Here is an 18,026-nt window from a genome sequence, read left to right on the forward strand (position 1 = left end):
TATCCGAAGATCTAGATACAATTAGACTATGATATCTACATGAAAGGTGAAGTAATTTTTGTGTAATTTTCAAATATGCAAAGCTTTAAACACAGAAGTCAACACATTTTATCACACAAGGCTGTTTTCATGCAAGTGCTGTATAATTCCACTTTTACACTAAATCAAGCATATCTCAGGTTATACATAAGCAAACGACATGATATCCTAGTGTAACTCTAAGTGTTTTTAAATTATATTTCCAGTGGTATAAGTTTCACAAGCCAATTCGTGGTCTATCAAACCCAGATTTCTGATTACACAACAAAAACACAACATTAATTCAAATGGACATAACTTGATCATCCGGAAACGAAATCAAGCGAATCCAAAGCCTAAAATCAATAGTTTTTAGCAAGGAATCTAATTTTCACATAATATCATGCATTTGAAAAATCAAAACTCACTGATCATGCAATAAACAATTCGGTTTTCAAGCTAATCAACACAACCTGACAAATTAACGCATCAATTAATAATCACACATCAAGACTTGAGCAATAGACAACCTAATACATGAAACCTTAATAAAAATCTGACTTTTAAGATTAGGGTTTATGTAAATATACCTTAGATCGCAAAAATAATTACACACACGCGTAGAGGATGACACGAATTGCAACTTTGATGTTGAACACTTAAGCTAAAAAGCAAAAAACCAATGGTGGATTGGTGGTGGCAGAGGTCGACGATGAGAGGGAGCAGAGGAGGGAAAAGCAGTCGATTATTTGTATAGGGTTTCATTAATTTTAGGTTAACACTCTAATTTACACTAAACCTAGTATTACAATTTAGCAATTAGGTCCCTCAAGTAGTCAAAATTAAACATAAAAGGGGGGAGGGGAGTGGGGTCGGCCGAATGGCCCATGGGGGTGACTCCCGGGCTCGTGTTTTGCAATTCCTTGTATTCGTGGCTCGTTTCAAGTGCCGTTTAGTCGTACTGAAGGCCCGGAACGCTAAACTGATCGTTAAAACGCAATCAACCGTTTAACTTATTAAAAACCCACTAAATTAAATATTCTTAAAAAGTTAATAATTAATAAATTAATTATTAAAATAAACCCGAGCGTTTCGTTGCTCAAAAAGCAGTTATCAAAACCGTATCGTTTTTATCGTATTTCATTATCCGAAATATTTATTTGAATTAATATCAACCCATATTAATTATTGTAACCCTCCAGGGATCAAGTATGTATTTATTACACATAAACACATAAAAGTCAAGAAATCGCCATTAATTAAACTAACGGAAGGTTAACGGAAGTAACGGAAAAAGCAGGGTTGTTACATTACCCACCTGTTATTGGAAATTTCGTCCCGAAATTTTAGTGATCGTCTGCTGAAGTGGTTTCCTCGGGAAACAGTTGCAGGTATTTCAGTCTCTTCTGATCTTCACGCTCCCACGTAGACTCTGGTCCTCTTCTCGCGTTCCACCGAACTTTAACGATAGGAATTCTGCTTTGCTTCAACTATTTGACCTCACGGCCCAAGATTTCGACACGCTCTTCAATGAAATGAAGTTTGTCGTCGATACGCAGTTCCTCTAAAGGAATAATCAAATTCTCATCGGCCAGGAACTTCTTCAAGTTGGATACGTGAAAAAAGTCATGTATACCACTGAGTGCTTGTGGCAGTTCCAACCTGTAAGCTACCGGTCCAACTCTTTCGGTTATCTCGAATGGTCCAACATATCAAGGGCTCAATTTACCTCGTTTTCCAAACTGTACGACACCCTTCCAAGGTGATACTTTAAGCATAACTTTGCCACCAACTTGGAATTCTATGTCGTTTTGTCTAACGTCGACATAACTCTTTTGACTATTCCGAGCCATTCTCAATCGTTCCTGAATCTGTAGGACTTTCTCAGTTGTCTCCTGAATAATCTCAGGACCTGTCAACTGACTATCCCCCAACTCACTCCAACAAACGGGAGATCTACATTTCCTTCCGTACAACGCTTCGAAAGGTGCAGCTTTAATGCTCGCATGGTAGTTGTTATTGTATGAGAACTCGGCTAGTGGTAAGTACTTATCCCATCCATTTCCGAAATCAATGACACATGCTCGCAACATGTCCTCAAAAGTCTGAATAGTTCATTCGCTCTGACCATCTGTCTGGGGGTGATATGCTGTACTCATATCTAAACGAGTCCCCATTACTTTCTGTAACGACTGCCAAAATCTGGAAGTGAATCTGCTGTCGCGATCGGATATAATAGATATAGGCACTCCATGCCTAGAGACGACTTCTTTAATGTAGATCTGAGCCAAATTCTCCATTTTATCAGTTTCTCTTATCGGTAAGAAGTGTGCAGACTTAGTGAGACGATCCACGATAACCCAAATAGTATCGTAACCTCCCACCATTCTCGGCAGTTTCGTGATGAAGTCCATTGTAATACCTTCCCACTTCCACTGGGGAATCTCTGGTTGAGTTAATAACCCTGATGGCTTCTAATGTTCAGCCTTGACTTTAGCACAAGTCAAGCACTTTTCGACATAGGCAGCAATATCAGCTTTCAAATTTGGCCACCAATAAAACGCCTTCAAATCTTGGTACATTTTATCTGATCCCGGATGAATTGAGTACCTTGAATTGTGTGCTTCCTCCAACACTAGTTCTCTCAATCCACCAAACTTTGGCATCCAGATTCGATTAGCAAATCCTTGATGTCAAATTTCTTATCCATTCCTCTGAGAAATTCAACATCTACATTTTCTTGTTTCACGGCCTCTCGTTGTGCTTCACGGATTTGTGATGTTAGATTCGTACGGACAACTATGTTAAGCACTTTAACCCTAAGGGGTTTCTCTCGCTCCTTTCTTCTTAAAGAATTCGACACAACATTCGCTTTGCCCGGATGGTATTGAAGTTCGCAGTTATAATCGTTAAGTAGTTCCATCCAACGTCGTTGTCTCATGTTGACCTATTTCTGATCAAATATGTGCTGTAAACTCTTATGGTCGGTGAAGATAATAAACTTGGTTCCATATAGGTAGTGTCTCCACATTTTAAGTGCAAAGACAACAGCTCCTAATTTAAGGTCATGTGTAGTGTAGTTCTGCTCATGAATCTTTAACTGACGCGATCCATAAGCAATAAGTTTATTTCGTTTCATAAGCACGCAACCCATTCCTTGTCGTGAGGCATCACAATAAACAACAAAATCTTCACTTCCCTCTGGTAGAGATAATATTGGTGCAGTTGTTAACTTCTCCTTCAACAACTGAAATGCAGTTTCTTGCGGTTCTGACCACTCATACTTCTTGCCCTTATGAGTCAACGTGGTTAATGGTCGGGAAATCTTATAGAATCCCTCGATGAATCTCCTGTAGTAACCAGCTAAACACAAAAATTGTCAGATCTGAGTTGGCGTCTTTGGAGTTTCCCAATTCTTAACCGACTCAATCTTTGCTGGGTCGACCTGTATTCCATTGGCCCCTACTACATGACCAAGAAATTGTACCTCTGGTAACCAAAAGTCACACTTAGAGAACTTTGTATGCAACTGCTTTTCTCTAAGGATGGTCAATATCGATCGTAGATGCTGTTCGTGCTCTTCCTTATTCTTGGAGTACACCAATATATCATCAATAAACACAATGACTAATTTATCTAGGTATGGCTTACACACACGGTTCATGAGGTCCATGAACACTGCTGGTGCGTTTGTCAAACCAAACGGCATCACTGTAAACTCATAATGTCCATAACGTGTTCTAAACGCCGTCTTCGGGACATCAGCTTCTTTGACTCTCAATTGGTGATACCCAGATCTCAAATCAATCTTCGAATAACAACTAGATCCCTGCAGTTGATCAAATAAGTCATCAATCCTTGGTAGCGGATACCGATTCTTGATTGTCAATTTGTTCAATTCTCTGTAGTCGATACACAATCTCATCGACCCATCCTTCTTTTTAACAAACAAGACCGGAGCTCCCCAAGGTGAAGAACTCGGTCGGATAAATCCCTTGTCTAATAACTCTTGCAATTGACTAGACAACTCTTGAAGCTCTGGGGGTGCAAGTCTGTACGGTGCGCGAGCCACTGGTGCCGCTCCTGGCACTAAGTCTATCTGAAACTCAACTTCTCAATGTGGTGGAAGACCAGGTAATTCCTCCGGAAAAACTTCAAGAAATTCCTTAACTATAGGAACGTCTTCGGGTCTCCTTTCATCAGGTACAATTTGGCTTACGTGAGCCATAAACGCGATACATCCCTTTCTCACATACTTCTGAACTTTCAAGCAGTTAATGAGATGTAATTGTGAGCCGTTCTTTTCTCCATAAATTATCATAGGTTCACCGTCAGCAATAGGAATACGAATAGCCTTTAGGTCAAGACCACCTCGGCTTTGTTATCAGCTAACCAGTCCATTCCAACCACAAGGTCAAAACTTCCCAGTTTAATAGGTATCACATCAATGCTAAAAGGCTTACCCTCTAACGTCAAAGTACAACCGCGATAAATCTTATCGGTTCTCATCAAGTTACCATTCCCTAGTTCTATGGAATACACGTTATCTAAGGGAGAAACAGGGTTTTTAACATTGTGACAGACATCCTTAGATATAAAACTTCTATTAGCACCGGTATCAAACAAAACATAAACATGTTGATCATTGAGTGAAAACGTACCCGTGACTAGCTTCGGATCATCACGAGCTTTCGCAGAATTGATGTTGAACGCCCTGCCTCGAGCATTCCCATTGTTATTGTTCTTAGGACATTCCCTCTTGAAATGACCCGGCTATCCACAACCATAACAGTTCTTACCATTACCAGCATTGTTCGCATTGCTTGCAGTGTAGTTGTTGGTGTTGCCGTTGAGATTAACCTTGCAATCTTTTGCCAAATGGCCAAACTTCTTGCACCAGTCACAAATTAGAACAACACAGTTTCTGGTATGATGCTTGCCACACTTTTGACATTGTGGCTTTTTGCCCTTATACCCGGAGTTAGTTCCTGTGACCCCAGTGTCGTTGCGGTAAGAATCTTGCTTCTTGAATGGCTGTTGGTTAAAATTCTTATCTTGACCACCATTCCACTTCCTCTTACCATCATTGTTCTTATTCTCATTCACTGCAGTACCCTTTCCTCTTTGGGCAATCTGGTCCAGTAACAAACTAGCCATGTCAATAGCTTCTTGCACATTTGCGGGTTTAGAAGTAGTGACCCCGCCTTGAATATTCTCACTTAGACCTTCAATGTACAGTTCCACCTTACGCCTCTCTGGAGTAACCATCTCAGGACACATCAAAGACAACTCATAGAATCTCTTGTTGTAGGTGGTAAGATCACTGCCTACCAACTTCAGCTCCTGGAACTCGCGTTCCATTTTCTTAATCTCATTTCTTGAACAATACTCTTCTATCATTCTTTGCTTCAAGGTATCCCAGGGTAGGGCATAAGCTTGATCATGACCCAGGGATTGAGCATAGTTGTTCCACCAGGTGAGCGCACTGTCCGATAGCGTGCCCGTAGCAAAACCTACCCGGTCATTATCATTACACCCGCTGATGTGGAAAACCAACTCAAGCTTTTCAAACCATCGAGTGAGACCAACCGGTCCCTCAGTTCCGTTAAAAGGATGCGGGTTGCAACTAGTGAATGTTTTGTAAGAACATCCATTACGGCCTTGAGTGCCGTTCCCATTTGTGTTGCTCGAACCACCACGATCGTTACTGTTTTGGGCGTTGTTAAATTCTCTCAGTAGTTCAGCTCTTTCGGACGCAATTCCTTCGGTGACCATTCTCCTGATCTGAGCGGCAGTTGATTCCTTCGGAGGTATCTTCAACACAGGAAAACACACTAGGTCAGTGTCAAAACAACGCTATATATAAAAATATACTGGCAACGAGTGTTGAAGACTAATAAATAATAATAGTACGAAGAGATTCGTAAGTAGTGAGAAGTAGTGTAAGTAGTATTAGGAGTGATAAATAGTGATAGTAGTGATAGTAGTGTCACTAGTGATGGTAGTGGTGGTAGCGACACTAGTGGTAATAGTAGTGTTATGTAGTGATATAAATGGTAGTAGTACTAAGTAGTAACCATAATGATAATCATGGCAGTATCACAAAACACAAGTAGTATAATAACACAATGTTATTAAATACAGAATATTACCGCATGCAATAAAAGATAATAATTATTCATAGCATAATCCACCATTATTAAACTTAAAATCCAAAAGTAATAAACCAAATCCCACAAGTAATAAATCCAAACAATAAACATAATGTACTAGTAGCCCGGTTTAAACACCCGGTAAGTCTTATATAATCAAATAAAGAAAGGATGGTGGATGAAAAAGAAAAGAAAGCTCATGGTCAAATGACCCTTCACTTCCTCTTCTGTCGGGTACGGGAGGCAGGTCCATCATTCCTCGGCCTATCACGTTCTGCCTCCAACACAGCAACCCTGGCAGTCAAGGCTGCTATCAATCGCTCCATGTCGAAGAACCTCGCTTCAGCCTCATACATATAAGTATTTATGGACGTGACCCTTGAGTCCAACCTATCAAGATCATCGGGGTGCGGGTATGTCCTCGCAATATCACTTAAAGCATTAACACGAACAACGACATCCATGTTTTTATTAGTATGAATCAGGTCCAACTCATAAAGATTAACGGGATGGTTAGGTATCTGGTGCAGAGCAGGTGCTGGTGCCAGAGCAGGAGCAGGAGCAGGTGCATTCACCTCAGCCACACTTGAGTCGTTGCTACTGTTTTCGAAATCCCGTGACATCTAACTCACAAGACAAGAACACATAGAAAGTAGATTAGTCAAACAAATAACGTTAGTCATAAAGTACTCATGTAATGACTAAGTCCCGGTCGTAGTCTAGACTCACTAAACTGTCCTAATGACCAAATCAGATACAGTAATGCAAGTCCTAGTTTCCCTACGAACCGTTGGCTCTGATACCATCTATAACACCCCGCCAAATTTTCATCTGACGGTGTGTTAATCCAGGTCCCACAGTTAACAGTTACGCCCTCTATATGAGGCGTTTAAAGCAATTGCATTTAATTTTATTAAAAGTTGACTTTCAAAACATAAGTCAATAATTCCAAAATAGAAACACTGTTGTGATCGTAATCACAAGCCAACAGTATTTAAACAGTTACAAAAGTTTTAAATGCGAAAGTAAATAATGTTCTTTAAATCGAATGCTGACTCTAAGGCCAGACCATGCAGCAAACACAGCGAAAGTCTACCTCTTAAGGACCTGAGAATAAAACACGCAAAAACAGGTCAACAAATAATGTTGGTGAATCTACAGGTTTAAAATAATGTAACGGTATCTGAAAAACAGTTATCAGAAAAATAGTTTAAGTTCCTTGACCACGAGATTTTACAAGTACAACTCCAAGTTGCAAAACCTTTGCATAATCTATGAGCACATGAATACTAGCAATGACCCGAGTATAGAAACCACTATACCCGCCTTTACCTCATAAAATGTTATACATTTATTCGAGTGTATTTAATGTGCAAAGTAAATGCACCACATTTAATAATGTAGGGTGAGGTTGTCAACCTAACGGATCCGTCCATCTAAATTGTGCTTACACCGATGGTATTAAAAGTATTCAAGCTATAGGCTTTGTGAACAAACTCAATATGCACATATAGTACTCGTGTCAATACAAAAGCATTTGATAATGTAAGTATAACAGTGTGTATTCTTATCCCTGAAAACATGTAAAAAGCGGGACTGTAGACTCACCTTTGAATAAAGCTCGGATTGAAAGACAAACGACTTGTACGGTTTATAGCCGAGTAATGCAATCTAAGTATACGTATTTAAGTTGGTCATTAATTATGTCTTAAACAAATGTGGTTTCATAGTATAAGTTGTCTTATTGCTCGACTCGACGCGTTTCAAAGTAAAAGTAAACATACAATCAACTAGATCATGCAAGTCAAACAAAGTCAACCGAAGTCAAACCGAAAGTCAAACTTGGTCAAAGTATTCAACTAAAGTCAACATCAGTAGGTTCATGTCAAATGTTGGTCAACATGTCAAACCTAAGTTAAACAACACGTTTTGGATCATAAATGGTCAATTTCACAATTTCAGTTTATCGTTGTGTACAAAGTTCATGTACATGTAGCAAACTTAGCATGTTATCTCATAGTAAAAAATTCAAGTAAACATGGAAAACTCCAGATCATAAGTATACTCAAAATTGATTCCAAAAAGTCCGGCCAGGGTCTCAGACGGTAACTAAAAGTCAGGAATCAGAAGGGGTACATTTGTAGTTTATCAAGTCAGTTTCTGACCGCGCATTGATTTCGTTTTGCCTATAACCTGAGCTAGGGACATGCAATTGACACAAGGTTAGTGGCCATGGTTCAAGGACAAGTCAAACTAACACATATCAAAATTTGAGCAATTTTTGTTTAGCCAATTTGTACAGTTTATTCGTGCAAGTTGAATGTTCAGTTTTCAACTCAATTCAGAAGTTACACAAAGTATGACTCTATTGTGCCCAATGCATAAGGTTTCGGAGTTTGAAATAAACTGAGAATATACCATATAACATATAAAGATTCATATTCCATAAGAATACTTGCTATTTCAATAAACAAAAACCACAGAGTATAACGCAGTGAGCAAGTTGCAGACTCGATTCTAGTTTAGCTAGTCACATTCGCATGCAATTATCCGAAGATCTAGATACAATTAGACTATGATATCTACATGAAAGGTGAAGTAATTTTTGTTTAATTTTCAAATATGCAAAGCTTTAAACACAGAAGTCAACACATTATCACACAAGGCTGTTTTCATGCAAGTGCTGTATAATTCCACTTTTACACTAAATCAAGCATATCTCAGGTTATACATAAGCAAACGACATGATATCCTAGTGTAACTCAAAGTGTTTTTAAATTATATTTCCAGTGGTATAAGTTTCACAAGCCAATTCGTGGTCTATCAAACCCAGATTTCTGATTACACAACAAAAACACAACGTTAATTCAAATGGACATAACTTGATCATCCGGAAACGAAATCAAGCGAATCCAAAGCCTAAAGTCAATAGTGTTTCGCAAGGAATCTAATTTTCACATAATATCATGCATTTGAAAAATCAAAACTCACTGATCATGCAATAAACAATTCGGTTTTCAAGCTAATCAACACAACCGGACAAATTAACGCATCAATTAATAATAACACATCAAGACTTGAGCAATAGACAACCTAATATATGAAACCTTAATAAAAATATGACTTTTAAGATTAGGGTTTATGTAAATATACCTTAGATTGCGAAAAGAATTACACACACGCGTAGAGGATGACACGAATTGCAACTTTGATGTTGAACACTTAAGCTAAAAAGCAAAAATCGATGGTGGATTGGTGGTGGTAGAGGTCGACGATGAGAGGGAGCAGAGGAGGGAAAAGCAGTCGATTATTTGTGTAGGGTTTCATTAATTTTAGGTTAACACTCTAATTTATACTAACCCTAGTATTACAATTTAGCAATTAGGTCCCTCAAGTAGTCAAAATTAAACATAAAAGGGGGGAGGGGAGTGGGGTCGGCCGAATGGCCCATGGGGGTGACTCCCGGGCTCGTGTTTTGCAATTCCTTGTATTCGTGGCTCGTTTCAAGTGCCGTTTAGTCGTACCGAAGGCCCGAAACTCTAAACCGATCGTTAAAACGCAACCAACCGTTTAACTTATTAAAAACCCACTAAATTAAATATTCTTAAAAAGTTAATAATTAATAAATTAATTATTAAAATAAACCCGAGCGTTTCGTTGCTCAAAAAGCAGTTATCAAAACCGTATCGTTTTTATCGTATTTCATTATCCGAAATATTTATTTGAATTAATATCAACCCATATTAATTAATGTAACCCTCCAGGGATCAAGTATGTATTTATTACACATAAACACATAAAAGTCAAGAAATTGCCGTTAAATAAACTAACGGAAGGTTAACGGAAGTAACGGAAAAAGCAGGGTTGTTACATTATCAACCATGAACACATATCCTGTAGTACTTTTACCCGAATCACCAAATCCACCCAAATTTGCATCCGCATAACCTCTAAGTACAACATTGCTTTTAGTGAAACACAGTCCCATACTAGAAGTACCTTTCAAATAACGAAGCAACCATTTGACTGCTTCCCAATGCTCCTTCCCCGAATTAGACATATAGCGGCTTACAACTCCCAATGCATGAGCTGTATCCGGTCTCGTACAAACCATGGCATACATAATACTTCCTACGATCGATCTATACGGAACCTTTTCGATCTCCGCTTTGTCTTCTTCCATTTTAGGTGATTGATTCTTCGATAACTTTATCGCGCTACCCAAAGGCATAGTACGAGCCTTTGCTTTATCAACATTAAACTTTTCTACTACTTTCTCAATATACTTAGATTGAGACAAGTATAGAACACCTTTAGCACGATCACGCACAATACTCATTCCAAGTATTTGCTTAGCACTACCAAGATCCTTCATCTCGAACTCTTTTGAAAGTATACCTTTCAACTTATTGATCTCGAACATGTTCGAACCCGCAAGCAACATGTCATCAACGTATAACAATAAGATTATGTAAGAAGACTTGAATTTCTTCAAGTAACAACAATGGTCCGCTTCACATTTTACAAAACCAACCTTCTTCATAAACTCATCAAATCTCAAGTACCATTGCCGAGGTGCTTGTTTCAATCCATACAAACTTTTCTTTAACATACAAACCTACTTCTCTTTACCTTTCACCTCAAAGCCCTCGGGTTGCCTCATGTAGATCTCCTCATCAAGATCCCAGTGTAAGAATGCGATCTTCACATCTAGTTGTTGTAGATGTTAGTCCTTGGATGCGACCAACAAAAGCACCAAATGAATAGTAGTCATCTTCACCACCGGTGAAAATATCTCTTGGTAGTCAACCCCTTTCCTTTGTTGAAACCCTTTAACCACTAACCGTGCTTTGTACCTCTTCTTGTCATCCACGTCATTCTTTATTCTATACACCCATTTGTTTTGCAACGCCTTTTTATCCTGAGGTAATTTCACTAGTGACCAAGTCTTGTTCTTCTCAAGTGACCCCATCTCTTCTTTCATAGCAAGCTCCCATTGTATGGATTCTTTGGACTTTATTGCTTCAAAGTAACTTTCGGGTTCACCATTCTCGGTATAGAGCAAGTAGTTTATTGATGGAGAATACCTAGGATTAGGTTTGGGCACTCTAGTCGAGCGTCTAAGTATAGGAGCAACCGGTATGGTTGGACTGGTTTCATTAGCCTCCTCATTACTAGAACACACACTATGTTCGAAATTATCACCGCTATCCGAACCATCCCCATCATTGTCAAGATCCGACCCATCACCATTAATTGGCAATTCATTGTTCCCCGAACTCCCACTAGAACCTGCAAGATCATCAAGAGAAACATCATCAAGAATAACATGATCCGGTTTTTGACTCCCCGTTTTCGGTTTGCCATAGACCGAATCTTCATCAAAGGTAACATCACGTGATCGAATAACCTTTCTAGCTTCATTATCCCAACAACAATAGCCCATCTCATCTGAACCGTAACCAATGAACGTATACTTCTTTGACTTAGCTTCAAGTTTATCTTTATCAATATCTTTGGTCTTCACATAAACATTACACCCAAAGATTCTAAGATGATCATAACTAACCTTTTTACCTAGCCATTCTTCTTCGGGAATTCGGAAACCCAATGGTGTTGAGGGTCCCCTATTAATCAAATAAGCCACCGTATTAACCGCATCCGCCCAAATCATCTTAGGCAAACCGGCATGTAGTCTCATACTCCTAGCCCTTTCATTCAACGTACGATTCATACGTTCGGAGACCTCATTGTGTTGCGGTGTCTCCTGTACCGTTTTCAACATTCTAATACTGAACTTTGCACAATGGTCTTTAAACTCAAGACTACCATATTCTCCTCCATTGTCCGACCTTAAGCACTTGACCTTTAAATTTGTTTCATTCTCAACCATAGCTTTCCACTTCACAAAAGTACCAAAAACTTCAGATTTAGCTTTAAGAAAGTAAACCCATACCTTTCGAGTGGCGTCGTCAATGAAGGTGACATAATAACGAGAACCTCCATGTGATTCTACATTCATTGGTCCAAAAACGTCCGTATGAACTAGCTCCAATTTCTTCAACTTCGGTGAATTCCCCGATTTAACAAAAGTTACCTTCTTTTGCTTCCCATAAGTACATGGTTCGCAAAACCCAAGCTCTAGCTTTTTCAAATCCGGAATCCTCCCACTCGAACTAAGAACCTTCATACCCTTCTCACCCATATGTCCGAGTCTTCGGTGCCATAGAGTAGAACTAGCCCCAACGTCAACCGTAGCAATCACCGTGTCTTCTTCAAACATCTCAACCATATAAAGAGTTCCCCTTTTATGTCCACGAGCTATGACATTACTACCCTTAATCACCTCCCATTGGAGATTCTTGAAAGTAACCTCATTACCTTCTTCATCTAATTGACCAACCGAGATTAACTTCCTCTTTAACTTAGGAATAAACCTCACGTTCTTCAAAGTCTAATTAGAACCAAGAGTAGTCTTCAATACAACATCTCCTATACCTTTAATCTCGAGACTTTTGTTGTTTGCCAATCTAACTTTACCTTGATACGCCCGAAAATTCCTCATCAAGCTCTTAGTGGGTGTAGCGTGAAACGAAGCTCCCGAATCCAAGATCCAAGACTCCATCGAACTTTCAATACTACATAGTAGTGCATCCTCCGTATCTTCCGCGGTCAAGTTAAAATCTTTAACCGGAGCATTCTTACAATATCTTTGATAATGCCCCTTTTGATTGCAACACCAACAAATAACGTCACTTCGGTCTTTCGATGGATACCTCTTCTTGAACTTTCCTTTACTCTTCTTCACACCGCGATCAACTTTCCTACCACGGTTGTCGGTACTTAACAAAGAACCGGATAACAATTCCCCCGAACTTCTCCTACGAGTGTCTTCACCGAGAATTAAATCCCTAATTCCTTCATACGCAAGCTTAGTAGTACCGGTAGAGCTACTAACCACGGTAACCGTACCCGACCAACTTTCCGGTAATGATGAAAGCAAGATTAGTGCTTTTAGTTCATCATCAAATTTGATTTCAACCGACTCTAATCTTGAAACATGATTGTTGAATTCGTTGATATGATCCGTTGCACTCATACCTTCCTTCATCTTCGTGTTGAACAATTGTCGCATGAGAAAGACCTTATTCGCCGCCGTAGGTTTCTCATACATGTTGGAGAGCACCTTCAAACAATTAAACGTTGTATTTTCATTCATGATATTACCAACAATGTTCTTGGCGGGTACAAGACGAACCGCACCCAATGGTTGACGATCCAAGAGCATCCAATTGGCATCGTTCATGCCTTCGGGTTTGGTCTCCAACAAAGGTTGGTGAAGTTTCTTTTGATACAAGTAGTCTTCTATTTGCATCTTCCAAAAGGCGAAGTCTTTACCATCAAACCGCTCGATCTTTAATATACCATCTTCCGCCATCGTTCCCAACTCGAACCTTCTAGATACCAATTGTAAGGATTATAGGACCCAAACAATAGAGTAATTACACTGAATTACCCTTCCACAATCGACAAACGAAAGAACAATAATTAAAGAATTAAAGACGCGAGATTTAACTTGGTTATATGTAATCGAATGTCGATTACTTTAATCCACGGATCAATTAGAGAGATTTTATTGATATAATTCGTAGATACAACTGAGGGTTACAATAGGATGCTTATATAGGCCAAAAACACCTTGGAGAACAAGAAAAACATAAATTTGAAAACTTCTTGCCAGACGAAGCCGCGCCTCTCCATGTGAGGCCCCACCGCGCCTCCAAGGCTAAACTTCGGACAGTCGTTTTCCAAAACTGATGCTCTGTTTCATGTACTAGGCCGCATCGCGCTTTCCAAGGCCGTGGTGCGCCTCCCCTGTTCGTCCGAATTCTTTTGTTTTTGATATCCTTGACATCCAACATGTTGAACACGTGCGTTGCACGGAAGTTTAATTATAAGTTTTAAAATAAATTAGTGTTGAAGTTAATTATAGATAACTATCAATTGCGGAAAAACTCTGTAATTTTTTCCGTGCTATAATACATTTTTAGACGTGTTGAAAGATGTGGTTTAAAAACTCATTATCCAGATATATTTTCACCTTTAGACAAACAATTGTATTTACATCTAATGAAATCTTCTATAAGTTCTATTAAAATGCTAAAATGATGATGTAATAATTATCTTTTTTTCTTCTATAAAAAAAATCAAAAAACAAAAAAACAAAAAATTGTGAGGACATGTAGGTGATGTCATAAATTGAATTATTTTTACAATTAAATTAAATCTATTTAATGATATCATAAATAAGAATTATCTAAGGTTAACAAAATTCAAAAATAAAGAAAAAAATTCTAAGCCCTCATGATGATGTCATTATATTTAGTAAAAATATTAACATGTTAATTTTATAATATATGAAGCATTGTGTACAACCTTATGATAAAACACCATCATGACTAAATGTACAATATTAGAAACATTATGTATAACTTTATGGTAAAACACCATCATGAACATATGTACAATATTTGAGCATTATATACAACCGTATTTACATAACCATATGTATAAGCTTTAAAATAAATTGTACAATCTTTTACAAATCACCTCATAAACACGTGTACAAACTTTGAAACATATTCTACAATCTTCATATAATAATTGTAGTTTTATTTTTAAAAATTTATCAAGAGGCATTTGTTATTATTAATAATTATTATTAAATATATAAATACTCAATTTTTAAACAAACTTTATTATTATTTATTATAATTATAATTATAATTATAATTATAATTATAGTTATTATATTATTATTATTATTATTTAAATATGGGTACTTTTTACGAGATTGATTACGTTACATATGTATGCAAAATAAATGTCTCAATAAAAGGTTGTAATGTAGGCTTTAATGACAAAGTTAAGTACATCAAGGTAGTTTATTTATACTGACCAAGTTAAGTACATCAATATATTTGTAAAAACAACGACAAGTTTCTTAGTCGGAATTCGTTGTTCCACGGGTCATTATACTAAATGGACCTTAACATTTACATTCTCTTAATACTTAAAACATATTATTAAGCTGTTTCGTTTAAACAAACTCGTAATTTTACAGGTTATTTCACTAGTTCGTGTCATATCTCCTGTTAAATTATATTTTCACCTTTAGACAAACAATTATAATATAATTATAATTATAATTACATATACTTTTTCAAAATCGAGTTAACTCACTGGAGTTGCAATAAATATAGTAAACCAAACAATTGTAAGCCCCATTCTTTGAATGTTTATTGAATTATTACACTATACCTCTTATGATGATGCAATAAATACAACCAACATCATCTCATTTTATATTACTAAACTCATGATGTGTTTGATAAAAACTCAGCCTTGAAGATTGGTACCAAATACAAACAATGGTTGTATCTCCCACCAACATCATCTCATCATCGACCATACGATGGAAATGTATCTATCACTATCGACCCATTAACATCCGAAAAATCGCCAATGAGGCCTTGCTTCATTGGTATCCATGTTTCATGGATTCGAGAGTGACCCAAGTTCGAGTTTAACAACTAACAACTAACTTTGCCTTTCAAAAAAAAAAAACATCCGAAAAATCAAGAAAAAAGTCAATAATTACAAAATTAAGGTGCAATCAAATCCTAAATTTACAGAATTACACATACATTTAACATTATATTTACAATCAAATACACAAGTAACATTGCAAAACATTACTGATTATTTAAGACAATCAACATTTGAAGCGAGTCACAAATAACGCGGTAAATTAGTAAATGTTGAGATTTGGATGCATAATACGAAAAAGGATTACTTACACTAAGAGCACGGTATCGATGGGGGATGGAATACGGAAAGGGCACTTCACTACTCTCACAAGAACACATATTATACATAAAACATATTATGACTCTATTCATGTAACATGAATAGTAAGTAAACATAAAATTGAATTATTCTCGACAACCAAATTAATATAACAAATCCAATAAACGCTGTTACTTAACCTCTGGTGATTTGGGCAACAAAGTCTTCCAATTCTTTATGCATTATGCCTCCTTCCTCAACAGACCTCCTTACTGCGACACCGAGCTCCTCAGCCTTCTTTCGCATTGCACACCCTTCTTCTGACACCATCAACCGTCTAACAACGTCTGAAACCATCGAAGCATCCACCTTCTTGTCTCGTTGCTCCCATTCTCTTGCGTATATAGCTGTTCCTAGCACGTTGGTTATCAGCAAAGCGTTCCTCGGTTGATCAGAATGCATTGGCCACGCAGCTATTGGAACCCCCATACTGATTCCCTCGGTGCACGAATTCCACCCACAATGACTCATAAACCCGCCCGTTGATGGGTGGCCCAATATGTCAAGTTGTGGGGCCCATCCCCTTACCACCACCCCTACCCCACTCTTTTCAACCCTCTCTTCATACCCTTCCGGCAACTCAACTTTCCGATTACTTTCTCCGTCAAAGATGTCAACTTTATCGGCTTCCCTCACTACCCATATGAACTTCACACCGCTTTCTTCCAACCCAGTTGCAATCTCTTTCGCTTCTTCGACTGTTAATGACACCGTGGTACCAAACGAGACATAAATCACCGAATTTGGTTGTTGTTCATCAAGCCAATTCAGTAACTTGATCGATTCAGTACTGGCATTCTTACGGTCAGTTATGGTAACCGGATTAAATGGACCAACAGCCCAATTCTTGGATGCACCCGTCTTAAGTTTTTCATTCTTAAGTAATTCTAAGTACTTTTCTTCAAACACTTTGCTCGTATCGTAAAGTGTTCCTGAATTGTTAAGCTTCTTATATGATGCATTTGCAGAATGCATCAGCTCCAAAAACTCATCAGAGTAACACCCTTCTGTTGAAGGGAGTTTTGCCCTCAATGATTCGTTTTCATCGTCTAGCTCCAATGTTTTTGTTTCCTCCCAATGGAACCAAAAGGTGGTAAAAGCAGAACAGGGTTGAAACAAGTAAACCTCAGAGTTAGGGAAATTAGAATAGTCTTGAACTACAGAGCTCATCAAGTAATCATGAATGATAACGATTCGTTTCGTGGTAGTTGCTAGATCGGATATAAGTTTCAAGAATGGTTCGCGAAGGTGCATAGCGGATTTAAACGATGGCACGAGCTGGTTAGGGAAACGAGTGGTGGAATGATCAGGGTTTGGTGAAGAGTTAGCGAATGTTGGGATTGGAAAGTCATGGAAATGAATGTTGGAGACAACAAGTGGGTCCCATCCATGGACGCGATGCTTGGCTTGGCGGATGTGGGTGGTGCCGCCGAGGAAGTGGACGGGGAGTTTGTAGGCGGAGATAAGGCGGGAGAGGTGGAGGAGTTGGTTGAGATGGCCTTGTGCTAAAAAGGGGACCATTACAACGCATACTTCTTGGTCTTGAGCCATTTTGCTGACTTTGTTATAATCAAATGGTAGTTTGCTTTATATGTTAAATAGATAGATATATCAATGGATGCATGATTGAAGGTATCATTGTTGTTGACAATGACAAATATATTTGTATGTTAATGGTAATATATGCTGAATATGAAAGATCTTTTTGTACTTGTTGCGAGAATTAAATTGCCTGGACTAATAGGGTAATATACTTATAATTCCGTTTCTTACTAATTTAAGTAAAAAAAACGTTTTAATTAGGTGTTTGGACAGAGAAGTATGGATGATGACTATTAGGCAAACTTAGAGATAAAATTATGAAGAGGAATTAGAGTTATGTACTACTCGTAGTTACGAATTATAAAAAGAAAATTAAGGCCATGTGCTTATGCTTATGGTTCAGCA

The 18,026-nt window shown here is 38.0% G+C and overlaps 1 protein-coding gene across 1 annotated transcript; it reads right to left on the reverse strand.

The window, feature by feature from the left end:
* Positions 1-15,967: 15,967 nt before the first annotated feature.
* LOC139877022 (zeatin O-glucosyltransferase-like) lies at positions 15,968-17,640 on the reverse strand. Its single transcript, XM_071864432.1, has one exon. It carries the CDS (start codon positions 17,628-17,630, stop codon positions 16,215-16,217), a length of 1,416 nt encoding a protein of 471 aa, XP_071720533.1. The 5' UTR covers positions 17,631-17,640; the 3' UTR covers positions 15,968-16,214.
* Positions 17,641-18,026: the final 386 nt, after the last annotated feature.

This window comes from Rutidosis leptorrhynchoides, chromosome 1 (genome assembly GCF_046630445.1).
Source record: "Rutidosis leptorrhynchoides isolate AG116_Rl617_1_P2 chromosome 1, CSIRO_AGI_Rlap_v1, whole genome shotgun sequence".
Taxonomy (NCBI): Eukaryota; Viridiplantae; Streptophyta; class Magnoliopsida; order Asterales; family Asteraceae; genus Rutidosis; species Rutidosis leptorrhynchoides.

What these genes read in the sequence shown, in the direction of transcription:
- LOC139877022 (XM_071864432.1), bottom strand. Translation starts at nt 17,630, where the DNA reads ATGGCTCAAGACCAAGAAGTATGCGTTGTAATGGTCCCCTTTTTAGCA.